The sequence below is a fragment of the Parasteatoda tepidariorum genome, chromosome 3, assembly GCF_043381705.1.
Source record: "Parasteatoda tepidariorum isolate YZ-2023 chromosome 3, CAS_Ptep_4.0, whole genome shotgun sequence".
NCBI classification, from domain to species: Eukaryota; Metazoa; Arthropoda; class Arachnida; order Araneae; family Theridiidae; genus Parasteatoda; species Parasteatoda tepidariorum.
Window position 1 is genome coordinate 71,115,279 of NC_092206.1, and position 21,054 is coordinate 71,136,332.

The 21,054-nt window shown below is 28.7% G+C and overlaps 1 protein-coding gene across 1 annotated transcript; it reads left to right on the forward strand.

The window, feature by feature from the left end:
• Nucleotides 1-4,583: 4,583 nt before the first annotated feature.
• Nucleotides 4,584-5,855, forward strand: LOC139425264 (glutamate receptor ionotropic, delta-2-like). The gene has a single exon (XM_071179223.1). It carries the CDS (start codon nt 4,584-4,586, stop codon nt 5,853-5,855), a length of 1,272 nt encoding a protein of 423 aa, XP_071035324.1.
• The last annotated feature ends 15,199 nt before the right edge of the window (nt 5,856-21,054 follow it).

Here is a 21,054-nt window from a genome sequence, read left to right on the forward strand (position 1 = left end):
TAATTAAGAGTCGAAAATATTTTGAACAGCATAGTATATAAAAGTTTACATCATTTTAAGGAACGTAATTTTATATGGTAAAATACAAAATTTTATTTGAATTTTTTAAATAAAAAGTTTATTAAAATTTCTCAGGAACTTTTGACCAATTTCATTCAATTTATTTTGCCATACAAAATTACACTTATTAAAAATTTTTTTAAAAAGTTGTTAATCTTACAAGTGAAATTTTTTGACTATTGCAAAATAAAATCACTATGAATAATTGTTAAAAAAACATTTCTGCATGGAATTATCTTTGGCTAAGCATCTTTTACAATTGTGTGCAAAAAAATTTTCATTTATTTAAAAAATTCTCGAGATATGGGGAAATTCGCAAAAAGGAAAATTGAAACCTTGGACCACTTTCCTAACCAAGCTATTCAAATCATATTTCCATACAATATCCCTAAAATATCTACCTCCATATTTTTAAATTTAAGAATAATAATTCTTCTGGGGGAAAATATATGTTTCTGCAAAGTAAATGCATTTTTGTATCTGATTTCGCAACTTAAAATATCGTCTGCACTAATTAATTATTATATTTGACGTAATCCCTGTAAATCATTAAATGTGAGTCCTAGTACGTATTAATATGATCATTAAATCAAAAGTTATTGAGGGTGATACGCTCTTTGTTTCGAACTGTACATACATTGTAAGAAAAAGCGGGCAGTGGCTGCAGGACCATTGCAATTACATACCTGCCAACTTTTAATCCTTCCGAGGACGATTTTTCCCAGTGGTAGTAAAACGGAATTCTAATTACAATTTTAGGCAGAAACATACGCTGTATTTTGAAAAAGTTTATGCAGACTACAACATTAGTATTGCACATTTTTATATATGCTTAATTTTCTTAAAAATAGTGGTGATCTAAAAGATGATAAATTAAGTTTATAAATGCAAGGAATATATAGAAAGCATACATTTTACTACCACTTTAAATATGGAAACAAAATTTTACGCCAAATGCGTAAAAGTTAGCAGGTATGCAATTAACATGATCAAGATTCGATTCGAAACTTCCTTGATGAGATTATAAATCCAAAAGATGGCATTCTAACGCAAGAGTATCAACTGTAGCTCTAAAAGCACTTATTGCATATATACCATTTAATAAAAGTCGTATTAATTCCTCAGACAAACCTACTGTCAAGCAATTTCGCTCAACATTCTAACTTGTCTCTAAAACTACTTTAGTTGGATTATTTTGTTACATAATGTGTTACAAAATTGAGTTTGAGTTATAAGAGCATTAGTAATATTTATAGTAAAGCTTATAAGATCTAGAAGGTATTAGAAAGTTTCTATATTAAATTTTAAGTATTTTTATTAAATAAAAGCAAAAAATTTAAATTTGTGCTTGTTATTTTTGTCCTGATAATTCCGATGCTTATTTTTATCTGTTAAATACCTTAGTCTACTAATTCTATTTTAGTACTAGCCTTGTTACAGGTCTTGAAACTGTATGAAAAATACAGCAACGTTTACACGTTTTGTAAAAAAAAGCAATTCGAAGCTACATTCAACATTTCCTTAAGGATTTATTTCTTTTTTTATTTATATAAACTGAATAAATTGAATTACAATATTGCATTTAAAACAATCAACTTCTTTTTCCACAATCCTATTATTACTGAGAGTATCGTTTCAGAAAAAAAGTTAATTGTCTTCTGTATAATATTATATTACCATATCGAAACAGGTTGTTCCATTTATATTGGATGATCACTAACTTGTTAACAGTTAATGTTTCGAGCTTGCTATAAAATTTAAATGAAGTTTTATTTCCTTTATTTTTGCCATTTTTTATTTTCTTTTTGTTTTGGGGATCTTCCGTGTAGGTAATCTTGAACTATCACGCAATATCGTTATTATATCCGTGTAATCTACTATAATTGGTTGATTGAACAATACCATTTCGATAAAGTTATTAAAATTTCTTGTATTTCGGAGATACTTTATCTCAAGTTTATTGATTACTTTAATCAATAAACCATTATTATATTTTTTATTTTTTATTTCTGTTGCAAACAAGATAAAAACAGAAGGAAAAAGTTTTCAGCATGCCATTTTCGTTACTTATATTTGCTCGAAAATTTAGGTTTAGAAGCTATATATCATTGTTACCCTTCACATCTTGATTCTTTTTTCATATTATACATATAAAGAAGGACACATAAATAAGCATTTTTAGTTATGTTGGGAAAAAAATAATTCAGTCAGAACTTTTTTAATTCGTGTGTGAGGGTATTTTTATGCTGAAAGCAACATAATAGGTTTGATTGTGTGAAGTGATTACTTTAGATATTTTTATTGCATAACGACAAAAAAATTCTTTGTTCCTTATATCAATTGGCAGCTATATTTTGCAATCAGTCATGTAGCGCATGCTTCATCTTAAGTGACAGATGTATTTTATTTTCGAAAAATGTAAGTATTAAATGCACATAAAATTGTAGATATTTTTTCATATTTTTGAAGTATTTTTAGAAACTTCATGACGTTTTTTGGTGGTGTGGAACGTAGTTTTTATGAGTCATGACTATAAAATTCCAAAAAAACTATGCTCATTTGCTTACTAAATAAAAAGATATTAAGTGAAGTAGTGCCAGGTACCAAGCCTATTTCGAAAACCATATATATGATAAACTGACTTTACCTTCCTACGTTTTAAGACTATAAGCCTCTTATTACCATATCAAAATTAGCACTGCCATGAACCTGATCAGTTGAAAACCGCATCTTCTGAATAAAATCACTTTTATTTCAGAGTTAAATACCACTTTGGTCTACTAAAAACATGTAAATTTTTTGTACTTTGTGTAGGATGTCATCTCTAGATCCAGGAGTCACTTTTGATCCCCACTTTATATGGAAAATACATTTTAAAAATATCAAAGCAGCAAATTAAATACAGCATTTTAAAGTCATATAAGCATAAAGTCAATTAAATACAGCATTTCAAAGTCATATATTAACTAATTTGACTTTTTAGAAATATTTATTTCGTTTCCGATAATTGCACAGGAGGAATTCATAGAGCCAGATTACGAAATAAAATTTTTCTTTTTATTATAAAATGTGTTGCATTTGTGAAATATATTTATTATGAGCGCGTCTAATTCACTATGTGTCTGAAAACATGATGTTTGCAAAAACAATTTTTATTTGTTTGTTTCAAGATTCTTAAGAAAAATGTAAAGACATAATAAGTAAGAAAAACATTTGATGTGTTAAAATATTTTATCTATAAAATGGAAGATTAATAAGTGATTAAATAAGAGAAATATCCTCAGTTGAGAAAAAGTAACAAATGAATTTGTTATATAAAATCTATAATAGAGGTCATATACGAGTATATCACAAAGTATACAATTAATGTACAGGGAAATTAAACTGTAAGAAACAAAAGAATTATTTTTAAGGCTAGAATCAGAGGACAAACATTCGGCCCGAATACCATAAGAAAGTGAGTATAAGCTGATTTTAAAAAGAAGCATCTATTTAATATTTGATCAGGTTACGTTAACTTTTAAAAAACGAAATTACTGTTACTTTGAGCCAGTGGAATAAATCCGTTGGTGAAAAAAACGTGAAAGCGGCATATTATGCTAAATTAAACCAAACAAAGTAACTCAGTTTAAAATAAAGGGAATAATTTGATGAAAGAGATCAATTAGCAAACGTAGTGTGAATAAAATACATTATAATAACTTATAGCTATTGTTTGTTTTTAATCAAAGAAATAATTTTTTCAAAAGAACTAGTGGGAAAAAGATATGTGAGCAAAGCCTGTGTTATTCTCTATCAAGCAAAATTGCTGTTACTTTAAATCAGTGAAATAATATTATGAAATGAATCAGTTGACAATAAAAACGTAAAGGAAGCATATTATGCTGATTCCATTAAAGAAAATTACTTAGTTTGAAATCAAATGGAACAATGTTATGAAATTAACTAATAGGCAGAAGTACTGTGAGCAAAACAACCTGTGTTGTTTTCTCTCAAACCAAGCATTATTGTTAGTTTTAATTCAGTAAAATATTTTAATGGAATAAACTAGTTAATAAGAGAATGTATGGATGCTAAAAAGTAAATTTCTGTTGAATGGAGTAAGAAAACATTTGATATAAATGTGTACTTAAAAAATTTTATCTCTTTATGAAAAAACGGTATAACTACAGTTGTCAAATTCATAACGTGAGATACAATTAAGGAAAAAAAACTATTACTGTGAAATAGGATAAGGTTAATAAAAGAAATTTTAAAAGTAAAAAGTTCCGACATGAAAAAAATTGTGTTCTATTCTATTCAACAATGAAATTATTTTAAAAACGTGGATCATTAAACATGAGTTAAATCTGAAATGCTTGAAAAAAATGACCAACAAGCCAAGATATTATACCTGTGAAATACATTAAAGAAATTCGTATCTTTTGAGTCAACTTAAATTAAATAAATTTTGTCTAAAATTCGCTAAAGAGTCTAAAGGTATTATATGAGATCGTGATACCACTTTGTTCAAAAAAGACACCATGATGCCGACAAAAATATGTCCTTTTATAAGAAGAAACTTGACAGTCGCAGTCAAACCCATTAAATTTTTTTACGAGATAGAATCAGTAAACAAACTTAAAGGCATTGGAGGAGAGTTTTTCGATCTAATTTCTTATTACGCTAATTTTAAATACAGCTTGGTTGTTCCTCTTGATGGCCAATTTGGTCATCTAGATAAAGGAGGCAACTGGACGGGACTCGTTGGCATGGTTCATAGAAATGAGGCAGATATGGCATTAAGTGTAACTATGACAGAGGAAAGAATGACAGCTGTTGATTTCAGTATTCCCTATACTGTACAGGATATTAGTTTTTTCATAAAGAGACCCTTACGCCTTCCGAATGTAATGAATTTTCTTCAACCATTTAGTTTTAACGTGTGGATGTGTTTGCTAAGTGCCATTTTCATAACTCCTGCAGTATTTTATGCACTATTCAACACTAAGCATTCGTACTTCAGTATACTTTTTCAAGTGTTTGGTAGCGTCTTGAAGCAAAGCACTCACTTTAAGACTTCAGCATTGAAAGGAAAATCATTCTTAATGTTATGGTACGCATTCACACTTATATTATCGTGGAGTTATTCTGCCACATTCGTGACCAATCTAGCGCTGCCACCTGAAGTAATTTCTCTCAGAAACTTTGTAGAACTGTCAAATGCTGTTCGAAACAAAGGTTACCGCTGTTACGTTGAAAAAGGCAGCAGTATTCCTGATGCATTACTTTCTTCTCAGCATGAAGATCTGAGGTACTTAGGCAAAGCCATTAGTAAAAACAAATGGTATTTTGAAGTGGAAAATTTAGTAAATAGCGAGGAAAACCTGGATAAAATAGCTATATCAGACACTCACGTTAGGTTAGATTTATTGAGCAGGCAACTTAATACAAAGGTAATATTTTCCAAAGACGTCCTTATGTCTTGGAAATTAGCAATTGCCCTTTCGAAAAATCTACATTATAAAAATTGCTTAGATTTTATTGTGTCGAGAATTTCAGGAGCTGGTTTACTTTCGAAATTTAAAAGAGATGCAACGCTAAAGATTGAACTTTCGAAAACTCAGTTGCCTAAAGTAACCAAATGTTTGCATACAATTACGCTCACTGATATGTATTACATGCTCATTTTTCTCGTTGTCGGATATGTCTCTGCAGGTTTTGCATTATTAGGAGAGGTTGCTTTTTATCGGTATCCTAACTTTTTTCAGAGTAAAATATTCTTTAAAAGAGCATTGAATAATGTTAGAAAATAGTTTTTAACATATACATGCACTCAATACATACTAAGTATATCATAACTTTTCTTAAGTTTCCACCCATAATCCTTCAGCAAGAAATTTTTGTGGAGTTACCACAATCTGTTCGAAACAAACGTTACAGCTATGGAGTTGAAAAATGCTGCAGTGATAAAAAAATCATACTTGATATATTTAGAAAAAGCTTTCGAAGAAAACAATCTATTCAATATACTATGTAAGCTCCTCTTCTTCCTTATCTACAACAGGCTTTTGCTGGATTGTTTTACTTTTAATGTGCGCATAGTAGTAATGTATCTGCTTTAAAGTTGCTGAAATAATTAAATAAAACTATTAACCTTTTAAGCGACGCAAAAAGTTAAGCCAAACTTTTACACCAGAACAGTCATAAATGTTGAGCTATTTTCTATGTGGTGCTGTGCTTTTTTCTTATGAGTTGCATTTTGCTATTTTCTAAACCGTGGGATAATTTTTTTAATACCGCACTTGACAGAGTTAAGGAAAACAATGTACCCCATGTACTCTTTTCATGGACTTGCAAGTTCTCATTGAAGTATATTTTTCAGATATGGTATGATGAGAAAAGTTTTTTTCTCAATTATATAACATTCACATAGTACAAACTTCTTCAAAGAGTGTTGACTCATGTTAAAGAACACTTTCAACAAACTATTTTTGACATTTTTACAATAAAAACAATATTATATACTTTTTGTTCTATGCATACTATATCTTGTGTGCTGTGTCTACTAGATCTTAATGCATTTCATGTACTTATATCATTGTTGGACGTGTCTCTGAAGATTTTACATTGTTAAGGAATTTTTTTTTTCTAAATAATTCAACATTTTACACACTAGAGGTTTAAAATATTAATTCATGCTAAAACACACTTTCAAGAAACAATTTCTTATATTCTAACAGTCAAAACGATAGATGTGTCTTTTGACTATGCATATGTTATATAAAAATATCCTTTATACGCATTAGATCTCATTTTTAAGATTTATCATCTTTGTTTATCTTTATTAGGAGAGACTATTTTTTTAATTGGTATCCTTCACTTACTGATACGTCTTATATTCATAGTTTTTATTGTAGGTTGTGTCTTTCGTAAGTTTGAAGTTGTTAGGAGAGATTATTTTTTTTCTCTCGGTGTCATAACATTTCCCGCCATAACAATGTCATAACATTTCCCATGATATTTAAACGAAATTCAAAAATTATTTCTTATTTTCAAAAATAAATAATTCATCGCATACACAGCATCGATATTTGTAAAACAACTCGATCGCTGTCAGTTGGGGATTTGCATAAAAATTCGTTTAATAAAGAATCTCAATGCTTCTTTAATTGGAGAGATATAATAACCACGTTTTTTTTCGAAAGTGGAAATGCTTTTAAAAAATTATTCCACAAAAGTTGGAGTAATAAATAAGGTAATTGAGATATTTAGAGCCTCATTTTTCTTTCTTTTATTTTAATACGTAGCAAAATATTATTTGCAAATGTGCTCTGAAACGTGACTTTTAACATTATTTTATTAGAATTAAGCATTTTTTGTACATTAATAATTACACTATTTTCAGAAATTATTATTCTCAATTATAGATTGAAATTATGTCTTATTTTATGGCTACTTTATTAACACTTAAATGAGTAACGTTATGTTTTAGATTAAACTCTCAAACAGTGAATGCTATAAATGCCGCAAATAAAGGTTCGTAAGAAAATTTTAACATGTGGTAATATGCCTACTTATGTTTACACTCTCAGAAAATTATTATCAATTACATATTAACAATTTACTTATTAACAATTTTTGAGCTCATTAAAAAATTAAATACACTTAATGATTATTTTAATTTTAAATTAACAAATGGAATTGTTAATGCAACATTTCCTATTGAATCAATTGAAAAACGTGATAATGTCTCAGTTTCTTTGAATAAAAAAAGCTTAATAAAGAAACTGAAATATTTCATTATTTGAACTGAGAAAAACATCATTACCATACTGTATGGTAATGAAATTTTTGGTATACCATAATTATGGTTAAGAAAACCAAAATATGTGGTATTTATGCCAGTCATTTAATAATTTTGCCGCTCATATGACAACGGCTTACAGGAAATTTTTGCTTTCAAAATTATCGCTCTTATTACCCCCAAATTTGATAAAAGGTAAATTTAATAAAAGGTAAATTTAATGTCATGCTTAAATTTAGGCCATAAACTAAACTAAACTCAGTGGCGCGACATCCCTGGGGTGCAGGAGCAGAAGTTCCGGTCAGGTGGTCAGCCGAACGCAGAACCCCCAGTGTTTAGTTCCCAAGCATGTTTGGTACTCATTTATCGACCCACTGAAGGGATGAAAGGCTGAGTCAACCTTGCCCGGCCCGAGGATCGAACCAGGGACCTATGGCACGACAGCGCGAAGCGCTACCGCTCAGTCAAATTTAGGCCATGTTTAAAGATATTACGATAAAATTACCAAATTTTAGCTCATTAACCAAGTCTTATCGCATATTATAAATTTATATTTTATTGTTAATTTCATCGAAATCATTACCAAATTGCTTCGGTAAAAATTACCAAGCTGTTCGGTGATCCCATAGAGACAGAAACATAGCAAATTTTATCATATTTTGGTTGCTTGGAATATACTTTTTTTCTCAGTGTATAAAAATAGATTAATTAAAAAATACCCGCTCTTTTCGGATACTCCAGATAAACGGCATTAATAAATTCGAAGAAACCATATCTCGACTTCTAATGCAATACTGAATGATTTTTAATCTTGTTGACGTTCAAATTGAAATAACATCTAAACTGTGCGGAAATTTTATAAGAAAGGAAAGCACATAATGAAGATCACATATACTATTCAAAACTAAAGAGAATTATTAAATATAATCATCAGTTTGGTGTTTCATAGATTTAATTTATTCATCTTACGGTTTGCACAGTAAAATAAAGTGCAACAAAAAGAAGAAAAAAAAGTGAAACAAAATTCGCAAATAAAAGCCCTTAAAATCGCAATAACAATCGAATTACGTTGATTTTAAACGATATTCCCTTTAAGGGGAACAATAGTATCGTAACATCGAGCTTATTGGATATGGTAGTTGACTTGGGAAGAATGCCACAAATTTTCGGGACATTTTTGTTAAACGTGAACTATAACGATCAACAGTATGAAGTGGTCAAAAACTCAAGGTTGGGCTCGAGCTTTCATAGCAAATATCTGTGCAATTTGTCCAACGATTCGGTCAAAAACTTTGAATTCACTAAAATTGAAAATGTCCTATTTAACAAAAGATAAATATTAAAAAACTTCGAAACATTAGGATTTTTTTCTTTCTTTTTTACAAATTTGAACTACGATTTCTATAAAGTAAATAGTTTTATCAAAGTCTAGGTGAATTTGATCTAAAATAAACTAGGATTGATGTGGGGAGCCTAAATATTTGTCCCAGGCTTGATATTCAAGAAGAAGGCTCAACTGATTCGATTACGGGAGGAGTACTTCCCACTTGCGATCTCCTAAGAAGAGAATCATCTTTAAACAGAATTTGCAGATTTTTTTGGTGAACAGAGTGCAAAATAAAATTAAAAAAAACGAATCACCCTGAATAACTTTTGATCCAAAGATCGGATCTTCAAGTTCTGGGACTCAATCTTAAAGGTTCAAAGAGGTGACCTCAAATATTCTTATTAACTTGTGCCGACGATATTTTAAGTTACGAAATCAGACATAAAAGGTTCTTTCTCTGAATAAACATACCTTTCCTTTGACAGATTCAAATTTCTGCCCCCCCCCCAAAAAAAATATAGGACGTACCCGCAATTTGAGACATATGGTCCCAATAGTTTGGTCAGGAAAATGGTTCAAAGTTTAAGCATCTTAGAGTTAATTTTATTTTTTGCGTATTCCTCAATATCTCGGGAACAGAATACCATTTATCTGAAGATAATCCCATAGAAAAGATAAACTTTAGTAAATATTTATTGTTTTATTTATTAAAAGTCGAAAAAATTTTCATATCAGGATATACAATTTTTTACATAATTTTAAAGAATGTAAATTTAAATGAAGAAATGCAAAATTCTTAAGCAAAATCAGTCGAATAGATCCTGAGAAATTGAATTTTAAAAATACGGCATTTCGCAATAAGTTAAAACAGCATTAAGGTGCCTAAATTTTTACCGCTCTCATGGCTAAACTATTAGGACCATAATTACCAGATTTCAGTTATCCCCTATATTTTACTAGTCAAGAATCCAAATCCCCCAAAGAAAGAAATGTTCATTTTTGTGTCGTATTCTGCTACTTAATTAACAGTTAGCAGTAATTAATTAACAAATTTGTAATTAACCATTTTAACCATTACGATTAGATGTTTTGTAAGTAAAAATCCGATCATCGTAACAAAAGTTATTCAGAGTAATATATTTTACTAGAAAAATTTGGTGAAAAAATGTTTTATTTATGAATTTATTTATTTTTAGGAGAAATATTTCACTTATCGTTTAAGTTGGAATTATGACGACATTTTCTAATGACGACATTTTCTAATGAAAAGAAATGTAGTCAAAACTGTAGCAGTTTGTTTTATTCATATTTACTTCCTTTATTTTTTTTTTGTAAATCTTCATTTTACAGAACTTTTATTCCACAGCGATTTCTGCTCTTACGTCATACTCGCATAAATAGGAAATTTATAGCGTGGATAAAATAAAGATTTAGAAATATAACTTTTAAGTCTCGACAGTTAAAGAAATATTTCTATTCTCAATAAAACATTTTCAAACAAAAAGGAACGTTCTTTTACTGAACTTAACAAGATTTTTTCAGACGATTGTAGTTGGTTCGAAATATCTATAGTAAAAATATCTAGATACTACAGCTCAAAGAGAAACCGTAAAAAATAAATAAATGAAACCTACATCCATAACGGCACTAGAGACCGAACATCTTGTTGAATTTTGCCAGTAATATGAAAAAAGGAAAATGCAAAATTTTCTCCCAATTACCCTCAATAAGTTGAAGATTCGATAAAAAATGTAATGTCATTTGCAAATTTGAGTTTTGCAGTTTTTTTCTGCAGCAATTCTTATTGAAATTTGAACATTGAGATTTGGAATAAAAAATTTTGAGAAAAAATCAAATCCATGCATTAAAAGATTTTATCTTTCTACGACGAACGGAGAAAGCCGCATTAAACTCGGTTTATAACTTTCTGAAAGAAGCTACCATGTGTCCTCTTAGATTTAGAATTAGCATCGAGATTCAATTATGACTAGACTTATGATTGCCATTGAAATTCTTTATACTTAGATTTTATTTTAGCAACCAAATTCAAAAATACTTGAATTTAGTATAAATATCGAAATTAACTCATGCTTATTATTAGTATAGAAATTCACTGATGCTTAGATTTGGTATTATTAGAGATGTTCACTGAAACTGCATCGAAATTTCCTAAAAACTGGAGCTAGTATCAGTATCGAAATTCCCTTATATTCAAATTTTTTTATGAGCAAAATTTAAAAATACTTAGAGGTAGCATTAACCATAAAGAAATAAAAAGTGTTCACTCTAATGCTGGAGCATATTAAAAGACGATGCTTTTCCTTAACAATGAGCCCCAAACTGGCGATTGTTTGTCCCAAACGGTTTTAGAACCATACTACGGCAAAAAGCTTAATGATAGATTTTTGACGTATAAGATTCTATCATAATGAATCGAGGACCTAACCTAAGATATGCTGGATAATTAGTGCTGATCATATTCAATGAACAAAATTACACACAAAAATATACTTTTGAAAAAAAAAACTTTTTTTTTTCAATTCGATATGCAACCAGAGAATATCAAAATACGATCCACAGTGGCCTACTTTTGTAATGCTGCATCGTTCAACAAATTACAATAAACGTAAAAACTTAATATTGTTGGCACTTTAATACATCTATTTAAATTAGTAAAAGGTTCCAGCGACAACTCGCTTCGCTCACAAGCCTCATGATTATAGTTTATTCATCATCATTAAGTAAATGTTGATAGTTTTTTTTTTTTTTTTTTTTTTNTTTTTTTTTTTTTTTTGAAAAGGAAAAAAAGCTCTTCTTGTAAATAAAACTTAAAATTATTATAAGTTTAACAGCTTTTTGTTAATATGTAATTCGGAACAAAAATAAATATTTCGTAAGTCTTAAAAACAATTAAATATGCATGAAAAAATATTTAAAATTGGTAAATTATGTGTAACACAATAAGGAAATAAATGTTCTGAAATTTTGTTCGTCAGCGGCACATAGCAATAAATTTATATCACTATAAAAGCTCATATTTGAAACTGTTCTTATCATCTCTCTTGAATTTCATTTTATATTTTGAAAGAATTTAATATAAATATTAAGATTTATATTCGGACACATCTAAACTTTTTCTACTTTTTTTTTATCTTCCGACATGAACTCAAGCAGAATATTATGGAATAAAGATCTCAAGAGAAAACATATATCTTCTTATAACAATGGATAAATAGCAATTATTTAAATCAGTGAAAATAAAAACACGAAAAAAAGGATTGAAATTGAAATTACTTTGGAGCAAATTGAAACTTTGAAGAAAAAAAAAGACTCAAATTCAAAAATAAAAATAGCACATTTATTATGTTAAATTTTAACATTGTTGTCGCCTTTCTTTGACTGTAGAGCAGGCCTCATCGTTTACTTAGCAACAAGTTAAAAAGTTAATAGCTCAAACAAAATATAGAATGCATTTCCTGCATATGATTTCATAATTTTAATTTTCTAAGTCTTATAGATTTTTTGCGCAGCGAAATTAAATGCAGCATAAAGTTTAAAACTTAAAATAGTGTCAATGGAGATAGCATTATTATTTATAAGTTTATTTCTATTTATATATGTAGTTATTTTAGTTTTATATGCAGTTTTTAATTTTGCAAGTAGTTATTATCAAAATCGTTTTAAATAAACTTTTAAACTAATACAAATTATTGAAATATACAATATGATGCCGCTTTAAATATAAAAAATAATCTCCCCCACAAAATCACATTTGACAGCTACGAAATTTTTCTCCTGCAAAAAATTTTAATAATGAAATATTCTTTCTGCATGGAGAAAAATATTCTAGTTAAGCTACTTTACTGTACATTACTGAGCAATATTTTAATTTTACTAGAATATTTTACTTTTTTTATACACAGTAATGATGATTTTGGAGGAAAAAAAACATTTATTTTATTTGATAAAGCCAAAATATACGGTATTTGAACCGGAAATTGTGATTTTCAAAATTATAGTTCTTATTATCCCATATTTATTAAAAAATATTAAACGGTATATTAAATTTAGCCCACTAAATGATATTTATGCTATGCTCTAAAGTACCACGATAAAATTACCAAATTTTACCACAATTACCAAATTTAGTTACTTATTATAAAGTCATTTATTGTTTATTGTTAATTTTATCAAAATCATTACCGAAGTACTTCAGTTAATATTACCGAGCTTTTTGGTGTTCCTCTAGAGCCAGAAACACGGTAAATTTTACTATATTCTGGTAGTTTCGACCTTACCTTTTTCTCAGTGAACCAATTTTTATTTTTGCTTGATAAGTAACATACCAGATTTCGTATGTTACTGATCGTGATTTCGTATGTTTCGTATGATTAATAATGGAAGTTATTAAATTACCATACCTGCCAACATTCGCTCATGTCGAAAAGTGGTAGTAGAAATTCCCAACTGGCAGTAAGTGGTTTTCCTAAATGGAAGTAGGAGGACAATTGCGTTACAATTGTAGGCAGAAATATTTTTCATTTTGCCAAAAACTAAACACACACCATTATCATTGATTACCAAAGCTTTATATATTAATAAATTTTGCCACTACCTTAAATTACATTTTACGAAAAATTTGTCAACTAAGAACTACAAATCTTAATATTTTTTTTTCTTACACGGCGACATAGAGAATCCCCATTTCTTCTTTGCGTAAACAACCAAGAATTGATATAATAAGCACATGTGAGCTGTCATAGCCATGAAAGCGTAAACGTATATGTTTAAAATATTTTCTATGAAAATTCTTTTTTCGCGGGTACAATGAAAAGCTGAAAAATAGTAAAAAGATTAAAAAAGAATAATCATACTAACAAACAAAGTGTTTTATATTGTAGATGAATTATGCATAGACAGGTTCAATAATTTATTCATTGTTATTGTTTTTCTTGAAAAATGAGTAGCAGCAGTACTGTTTTGTTATTAAATGCATGAATGATGTTTATTTTTTGCACGTTTCCCTGTTGCATGTAACGTTTTTCAATTTAACTTCCTAATGGTACCGTCATTTGATAGGTTTACAGAAGTATCTCAAAGTCCTGAAATTTAAAATTATGTTTTTGATAAAATTTGATAGTGATTACTTTTTAAAAACATAACTTTGTTCCGTATCTGCAAATATTTCTTTCACGTGTCCTTTATTTAAATTTAATTTTTTTAATTTAAAAAACTTATTTGTGACTGAAAATGTTTTTTATTTATAGTGGAATAAGTTTTAAAGATTTTAATAATTGATTTAAATATTAAATGGTTCAATTTTGTAGCGAGTAAAACGAGCATGATTTGCGAAGATTGCATAGATTCCGCTGTTGAAGAGCGAAGAAGGGATGAAGCCCTCTAATAAATTTTAACTAAGTGGTATCCTTCAAGTGTTAAGAGGAGGCCATACTGTGAGAGATGCTTTTAAGTGCAAATTCTTGTTCCGCTTCATAACTAATTTAAAATTAAAAGTATAGAGAAAGTGAGTTCTAGCAAACATAGAGTAAGCCATGAAGTTTCAAATGCTGAAAAGAAATGTTGAATGAAAAGCAAATTGAGCGAAGATAACTTAGGATTACGCAATAACCGAGTTATCCTCCATTAATTAGTTTGCATTTTGATACTTTAAAATTTCTTTTCAACCCTGACACGTCATTTTCCTTGACACTTCATGACCTGCTCTAAGTGTGCCTGAACTCCCTTTCTCTGTAATATTTTTAATTAGATATAGAGGCGAAACAGAATTTGAAATGAAAAGTTTCTCTCGTGGTAGGGCATTCTCTTACGTATCAACTTACGTATCAGAGAGCCCTTACGCAGGACTACATGAACCGTCATAAGCAACATAATCAACACGCGGCATAAGGTGCATGGCTCTGAACCAAGCAGCACGAGTAAGGCTCAAAGCACGCCTGTGATTACCCTGGTTTTATATATTGACGCACGAATGTTAAAACCATTGGATTTTGTATTTATTATCTCTAAACTTTTTGTTTATTTTTGATTTATTAATGTACTAGGGGGCTAGGCCCCCTATTCGCTGCCGCTCACCAACCCCGATAATTGCTTCGCAATTATTGTCGTTTCTTGGCAGAACACAATTTTTCCACTAAAGATAAAAGTATCCACTTAACATAAATGTAGAAAAGGAAATTCTGTTTGCTTACGCTTGTGTCTGTACTTCATAGGTCTAAAACTTATTATCGATTACTATTATAAATATTTAGATTTATTGGTAAGCAGAAGTAATTTTTCTAAGAAATCCTTTTTTAAAATAACAATATGTAGTTTTAACAATATATTGTTCAAACAAATGAGTTTACACAGTAATTTAGAATTTTGTCTTACCAAATGGGCGGATATATTAAATATTACTTTTGCTTGCATTGAGTACTGAAATATTACTTTTGCTTGCATCATATTGCACCTGAAGCTGATCATTAAGTTATAAATCATTTTTAATAGATCTCTTTAACTGTAACTTATTACAGTATATTAACATTATTTACGCAACAATAATAATTATAAGATGGTTAATAATATTTGACGACTTTTCTAACTAACTTTATCCGAAAATTAAAGCGCAGAATATTATTCTCTTAGTTTTACATTCGAAAATTGAGTTTAAAGCGAAATAATAGCTGTACAGGAAAACAGCTTTAAATTAGGGTGACAAAAATTTTAATAGAAAAACAATATCGACTTATATTAGTTTTATGCTGATGATAACCAAAACAAAATGGAAATGAATGAGAAAAACCTAGATCCTACCATGCGATTTTCTGGCCTATAAAATTGCATGGACAACAATGTAAAACTGGTACACCATCATTAGACATACTCAAAACAAAAAAAATTTCAACTAACTTTAGCTAGTAGTTGCAACAATTCAGCATACAGCAAAATTAAAAATTATTACTCCTTCACACACATGAGTTCTCAATTTTGATTGGCTGTTTTGTGCATTATTAACCGCAAGTCTTCTGTGATTGGCTATGTGTCATCATTTCACTCTCTTATTATATCTACTATATAAAGAAATGAAAAAATTTAAATTACGTAATCATGTTTTCTTGCTCATTCCGTCAGCATTTTGTAAATTTACTTTAATAATATTTTGTTTCCAGATCACAAATATACTCAAAATATGCCAAAAAAAATCAAAATGATCGGTGGATGATTTTAGATTTTAATGACATTATGAACAAAGCTTATAAACCTTTATGCTCAATTGTCTATATTTCAGTAAATCATACAAAAATGTAGAACTCTTATATCAATCAAAGTAATTAGACATATATCAATTTGCAACACAATAACGAAAGGAGATAAATATATATATATACCTTTGACAGTCAAAAAGATTTATCTATGAAGTGAAAGTTTTTATACTCATATATAAATCTAAACTGCGATTTGTACGGAATATATGTCCTTTGAAGAAATGCGGATATGGCGAAGAAATGTAAAAGCGCCACTTTCATAAAAGAAGAAAAAAAAATCTATACAAATATATAAGCTAGGAGCAATTTTTAGATCCATTAAAATTCGACACTAAGAAAACACCGGTTGTTTTCATATATTTTGGGAATAATATCCATAAATATATAAAATCGTTCTGTAGAACGTATCATTGTTATGTCTTAAAATTTTATTTTGAAAACATATTATGTACTGATTCCATTATATTTTATATTATTATTCATTTTTAAAATTCCTAACTTGTACTCAGTTAATAATTAAAAACTAGTGGGCTGCGCGCCCTGCTCGCTAACGCTCGCCAACCCCCGAAAATTGCTACGCAATCTTATATGGCTACGCAATCAATAAAACAAATAAATTCGTGATATAAATCAAAAATCGTCAAATAAATTCGTAATATATAAATTCGTGAAAAAAAGCGCTTTCAACAAAATACTAAAATCGAGATCTATCGTCAAAGACTACTCACTTCGGCCTAGTTTAAGGTTATTTCAGTTTCCGTTTTTAAAAGCGCTATATGTTGAGCCACCTCATCCAGATTAAGCATGTGACATTTTTAGCTGCAATCATTTGGTCGATTTTCTAGCGTTGCTATTCGGGGAGTTGTAATGAGGCTTTTTTTTGTCGCCGTGTAAGAAAAATATATATATAGATAGGGTTTAGAAAAACCAGAACTGACACTTACTCGAAAAAAAAGAAAACACCGGATGTAAATAAGTTATTTCATTTTTGCTCTTTCTTATTTGAGAGAAATAAATTGCCTGTGACTACCGCTTCATGTCCTGTCTATTGAAGTTTTTTGCAAGTAAGTAAATATTATAGATTTAAACTATTCGTCATGGATGCTTTACACCTCCGGGAAAAAAAATAAAAGACAGAAAGTAAATAGTTGTAATACTAGTTTTTCATTTTTTTCAAGAAAGGAATAGTCATGGCATCGAGTTGTTGTTTTAGATTCGATTCACAGTCTATACCGTTTTAGGAAACTTTTATATAATAAAATCCTCTTTCGATTCATTTTTTATAATAATCGCACTTTCACATTCAAAAGTTTAAATTCGCCAGTCTCGTAATGGCAAAAATAGGATAATCAGAATCATTATCTTATGTTTTAATAAGTGAAATATTTTACATTTCAAAAAGCGTATTACGGCTGCTTATAAAATACTTAGCCTCAACTATTTCTTTTTATTTTCTTCTGGCCAAAAGTATAACTTTGTGTACATCGCTAAACATAATAATTAAGCCACTATATGGGAAAGTTAAAATTTAAAATAAATAAACCAACTTTGTTTTATTATTCTGTGAACTTATGATGACGACGATAATATATTGAATATATATATATATATATATATATATATATATATATATATATATATATATATATATATATATATATATATATATATATATATATATATATATATATATATATATATATATATATATATATATATATATATATATATATATATATATATATATATATATATATATATATATATATATATATATATATATATATATATATATATATATATATATATATATATATATATATATATATATATATATATATATATATATATATATATATATATATATATATATATATATATATATATATATATATATATATATATATATATATATATATATATATATATATATATATATATATATATATATATATATATATATATATATATATATATANATATATATATATTGAATAGAAATGTTCACGTGATACAACTATCTTATTTAAATCGAAGCAATATTTGATGCATAACAGTTAAGCAAGTTTTATGGAAAAAAAAGAACATAACTTACATATTTCGCTTTTCAAATGGGAAGCTAAAAATTGCTTTGCGTGAATCTTTTTCATTGCCATTTATTGTCGAACAATTTTATTCTTCTGAAATTATGAAATATTTCCAACTGCTCAGCATTCGGAAAACTTTTCAATAGAGCCTAACAAATGATCGAGAGTATTTTTCTCACAAAATATTTAGCATTTTCTCGAGCAGAAACTATTCTCTAAAATTTCTGGTAATTTTTTGTGCAATTGTGCGCTTGCTTTTCAGTTAGTAGACTTAATCATGTTTATTCGCATTTGACGTTAGTATTTACGTTTTCGAGCTTTTTGAACTCTGATTTAAAAACATTATAGCGTAAAATACATTTTGACCTCTGTCAGAAACTCGAAGTGAAATTTAAAAAATAAAAAATATTCACCAAGAGTTTAAAAAGATCATTTAAATATATATATTTATTTATATCAAGAATAGTGCATAATCAAGATAGACAAAAAAAGTTCTGACTTCAATTGAATCGACTTTATTTTTTCCGCAATATGGAATCATGGAAATCATTAAATGGAATCATGCCTTTACCACTATAGTTTAAATACCAGTACAATAAATTTTTAAGTTTTAACATACATTGCATAGATTGCCTCTCGATATATTGCTGACAATATATATTGCATATTGAATTTTGAAATTGATGAATTGTTTAAAATAATAAAAGGTATATTTGGACTTAAAGTGTAATAAATTGAATACATCGTATAAGTACATAAATCAGGCAGTTACCAAACACAGACTGTTGTTTCGTTGCTGCAAATATCATAGTATGCTTGCCACAACACAGTAATAAAAAATGCACCGGTGTACCTTCTGACTCTCTAGTTGCAAGCAAAAATAATTTTTTTGTATTTTTTAATTATTAAAAATAGTGTAATAGCTGGTAAAAAAATAGGCTAGATTAAATTATATTTGCACTGAAATATAATATCTAAAAAAAGTAGTTTGAAAAAAAAATTCATTCACATTCAGAAATGTATCAAGAATTTATTTTGCAAATTAAAGAAATTTAAATAATGAATAGCCATTTCTCTTACTACTAAATAACTGAAAATAAGTGCAAATTTGAAACAAAATTGACTGTTTGGAAGTGAGCCGTATTTGGAAAACTTTACCTTTAGCGCATTAAAAGACATCGGTGTTTCCCGCTGTATTTCATAACTAAAAATTATTAAAAGGCTAAATATAATATATTTAATTATGTTTACTTAAATTAATTCAAAATAATAAAAATATGTTTAATAAAAATTCTGCGTCAAAAGCACATGAATTATGAAAAGAACGTGCAATAACAACAAAACAGCTGAGTTTCTGAATGAAAAGGATAAACTATATGTTCAAAAATATAGGGACACACATTGTTCCCATTTTTGAATCACCCTGTACAAGTCTGAGAAGACACTCCACCAATTTTTGATAACTGGCCAACGGAATTGGCTCTCAAAGGTAATCTATGGGATATAGATCAAATCTGTAAGAAGGCTAGTTCAGTTTTTGAAAACCTATTTCATGAAACAGTGGCTGTGGAAGTCTCGATGTATAAATAGAGCAGTTGGACCTTCAAATAGACAAACTAACAAATAGACCTTCCCCGAAATATTCCATGGAGGATGGTCGATTTGGCTATCGACGTAATGTGAGTTCTAATTCATCTGATATAAATCGAATTTCTACGAAGGTCCGTTCAGTTTTTGAACACCTGTTTCATGACACCATGGCTGAGGAATACTTGATGAGTAAGTAGATCAGTTATCGTGCTGAGAGACAAATGAACCATTCCCAAAATATTCCAGTAAGTATGGCCGATTTGACTGGATAAGTAATGTGTGCTCTAATTAATCTCAAAGGTAATATATAGGAATTAGATCGAATATATTGGAAAGTCAGTTCAGTTTTTGAACATTCATTCCATTGAACCATGGCTGCTGAACCCTAGATGTGTAAGTAGAGCATATAACCTGCTGGACGGCAAATGGACCTTCTATGAAATGTTTCCTTGGAGATAAAACAGCAACGTCATTCAGATGGTTTAAGTACCATCTGAATCTCCGAGTTCATGTTTCCAATAACAGGAACTAAAAGACTTAAGCTTCACCATGAAAAACACCCTAATCTTCTTTAGGAGGGTTATTGGAGGCAATTGGCCTGATAGAGTATCACATGGGGTGTGTTACTTGTAAATTGCTATTGAACAGACACATTTTGCTGCTTGATAACATGCAGCAATCAGAAACTGATCAGCTAAGTACTTAATTACCTTTTGTATGATTGTTGGAAAAAAAATTCTCACTGTTAGTAACGTTAATGTTTGACCCATTTTTGGCCAGTTCCCTTTTTAAAGAAAATTTCTTTTTTTTTTCCTTTTTTTTAAAGTAAAGAACCGATGGCATAAGAACATCATTATTACAATTTATTTGAAGGAAACAATAAAATTCTGTTTACAATGTTACATACCCTCTAACACTTAAAGTTTTCGTGAAATATGC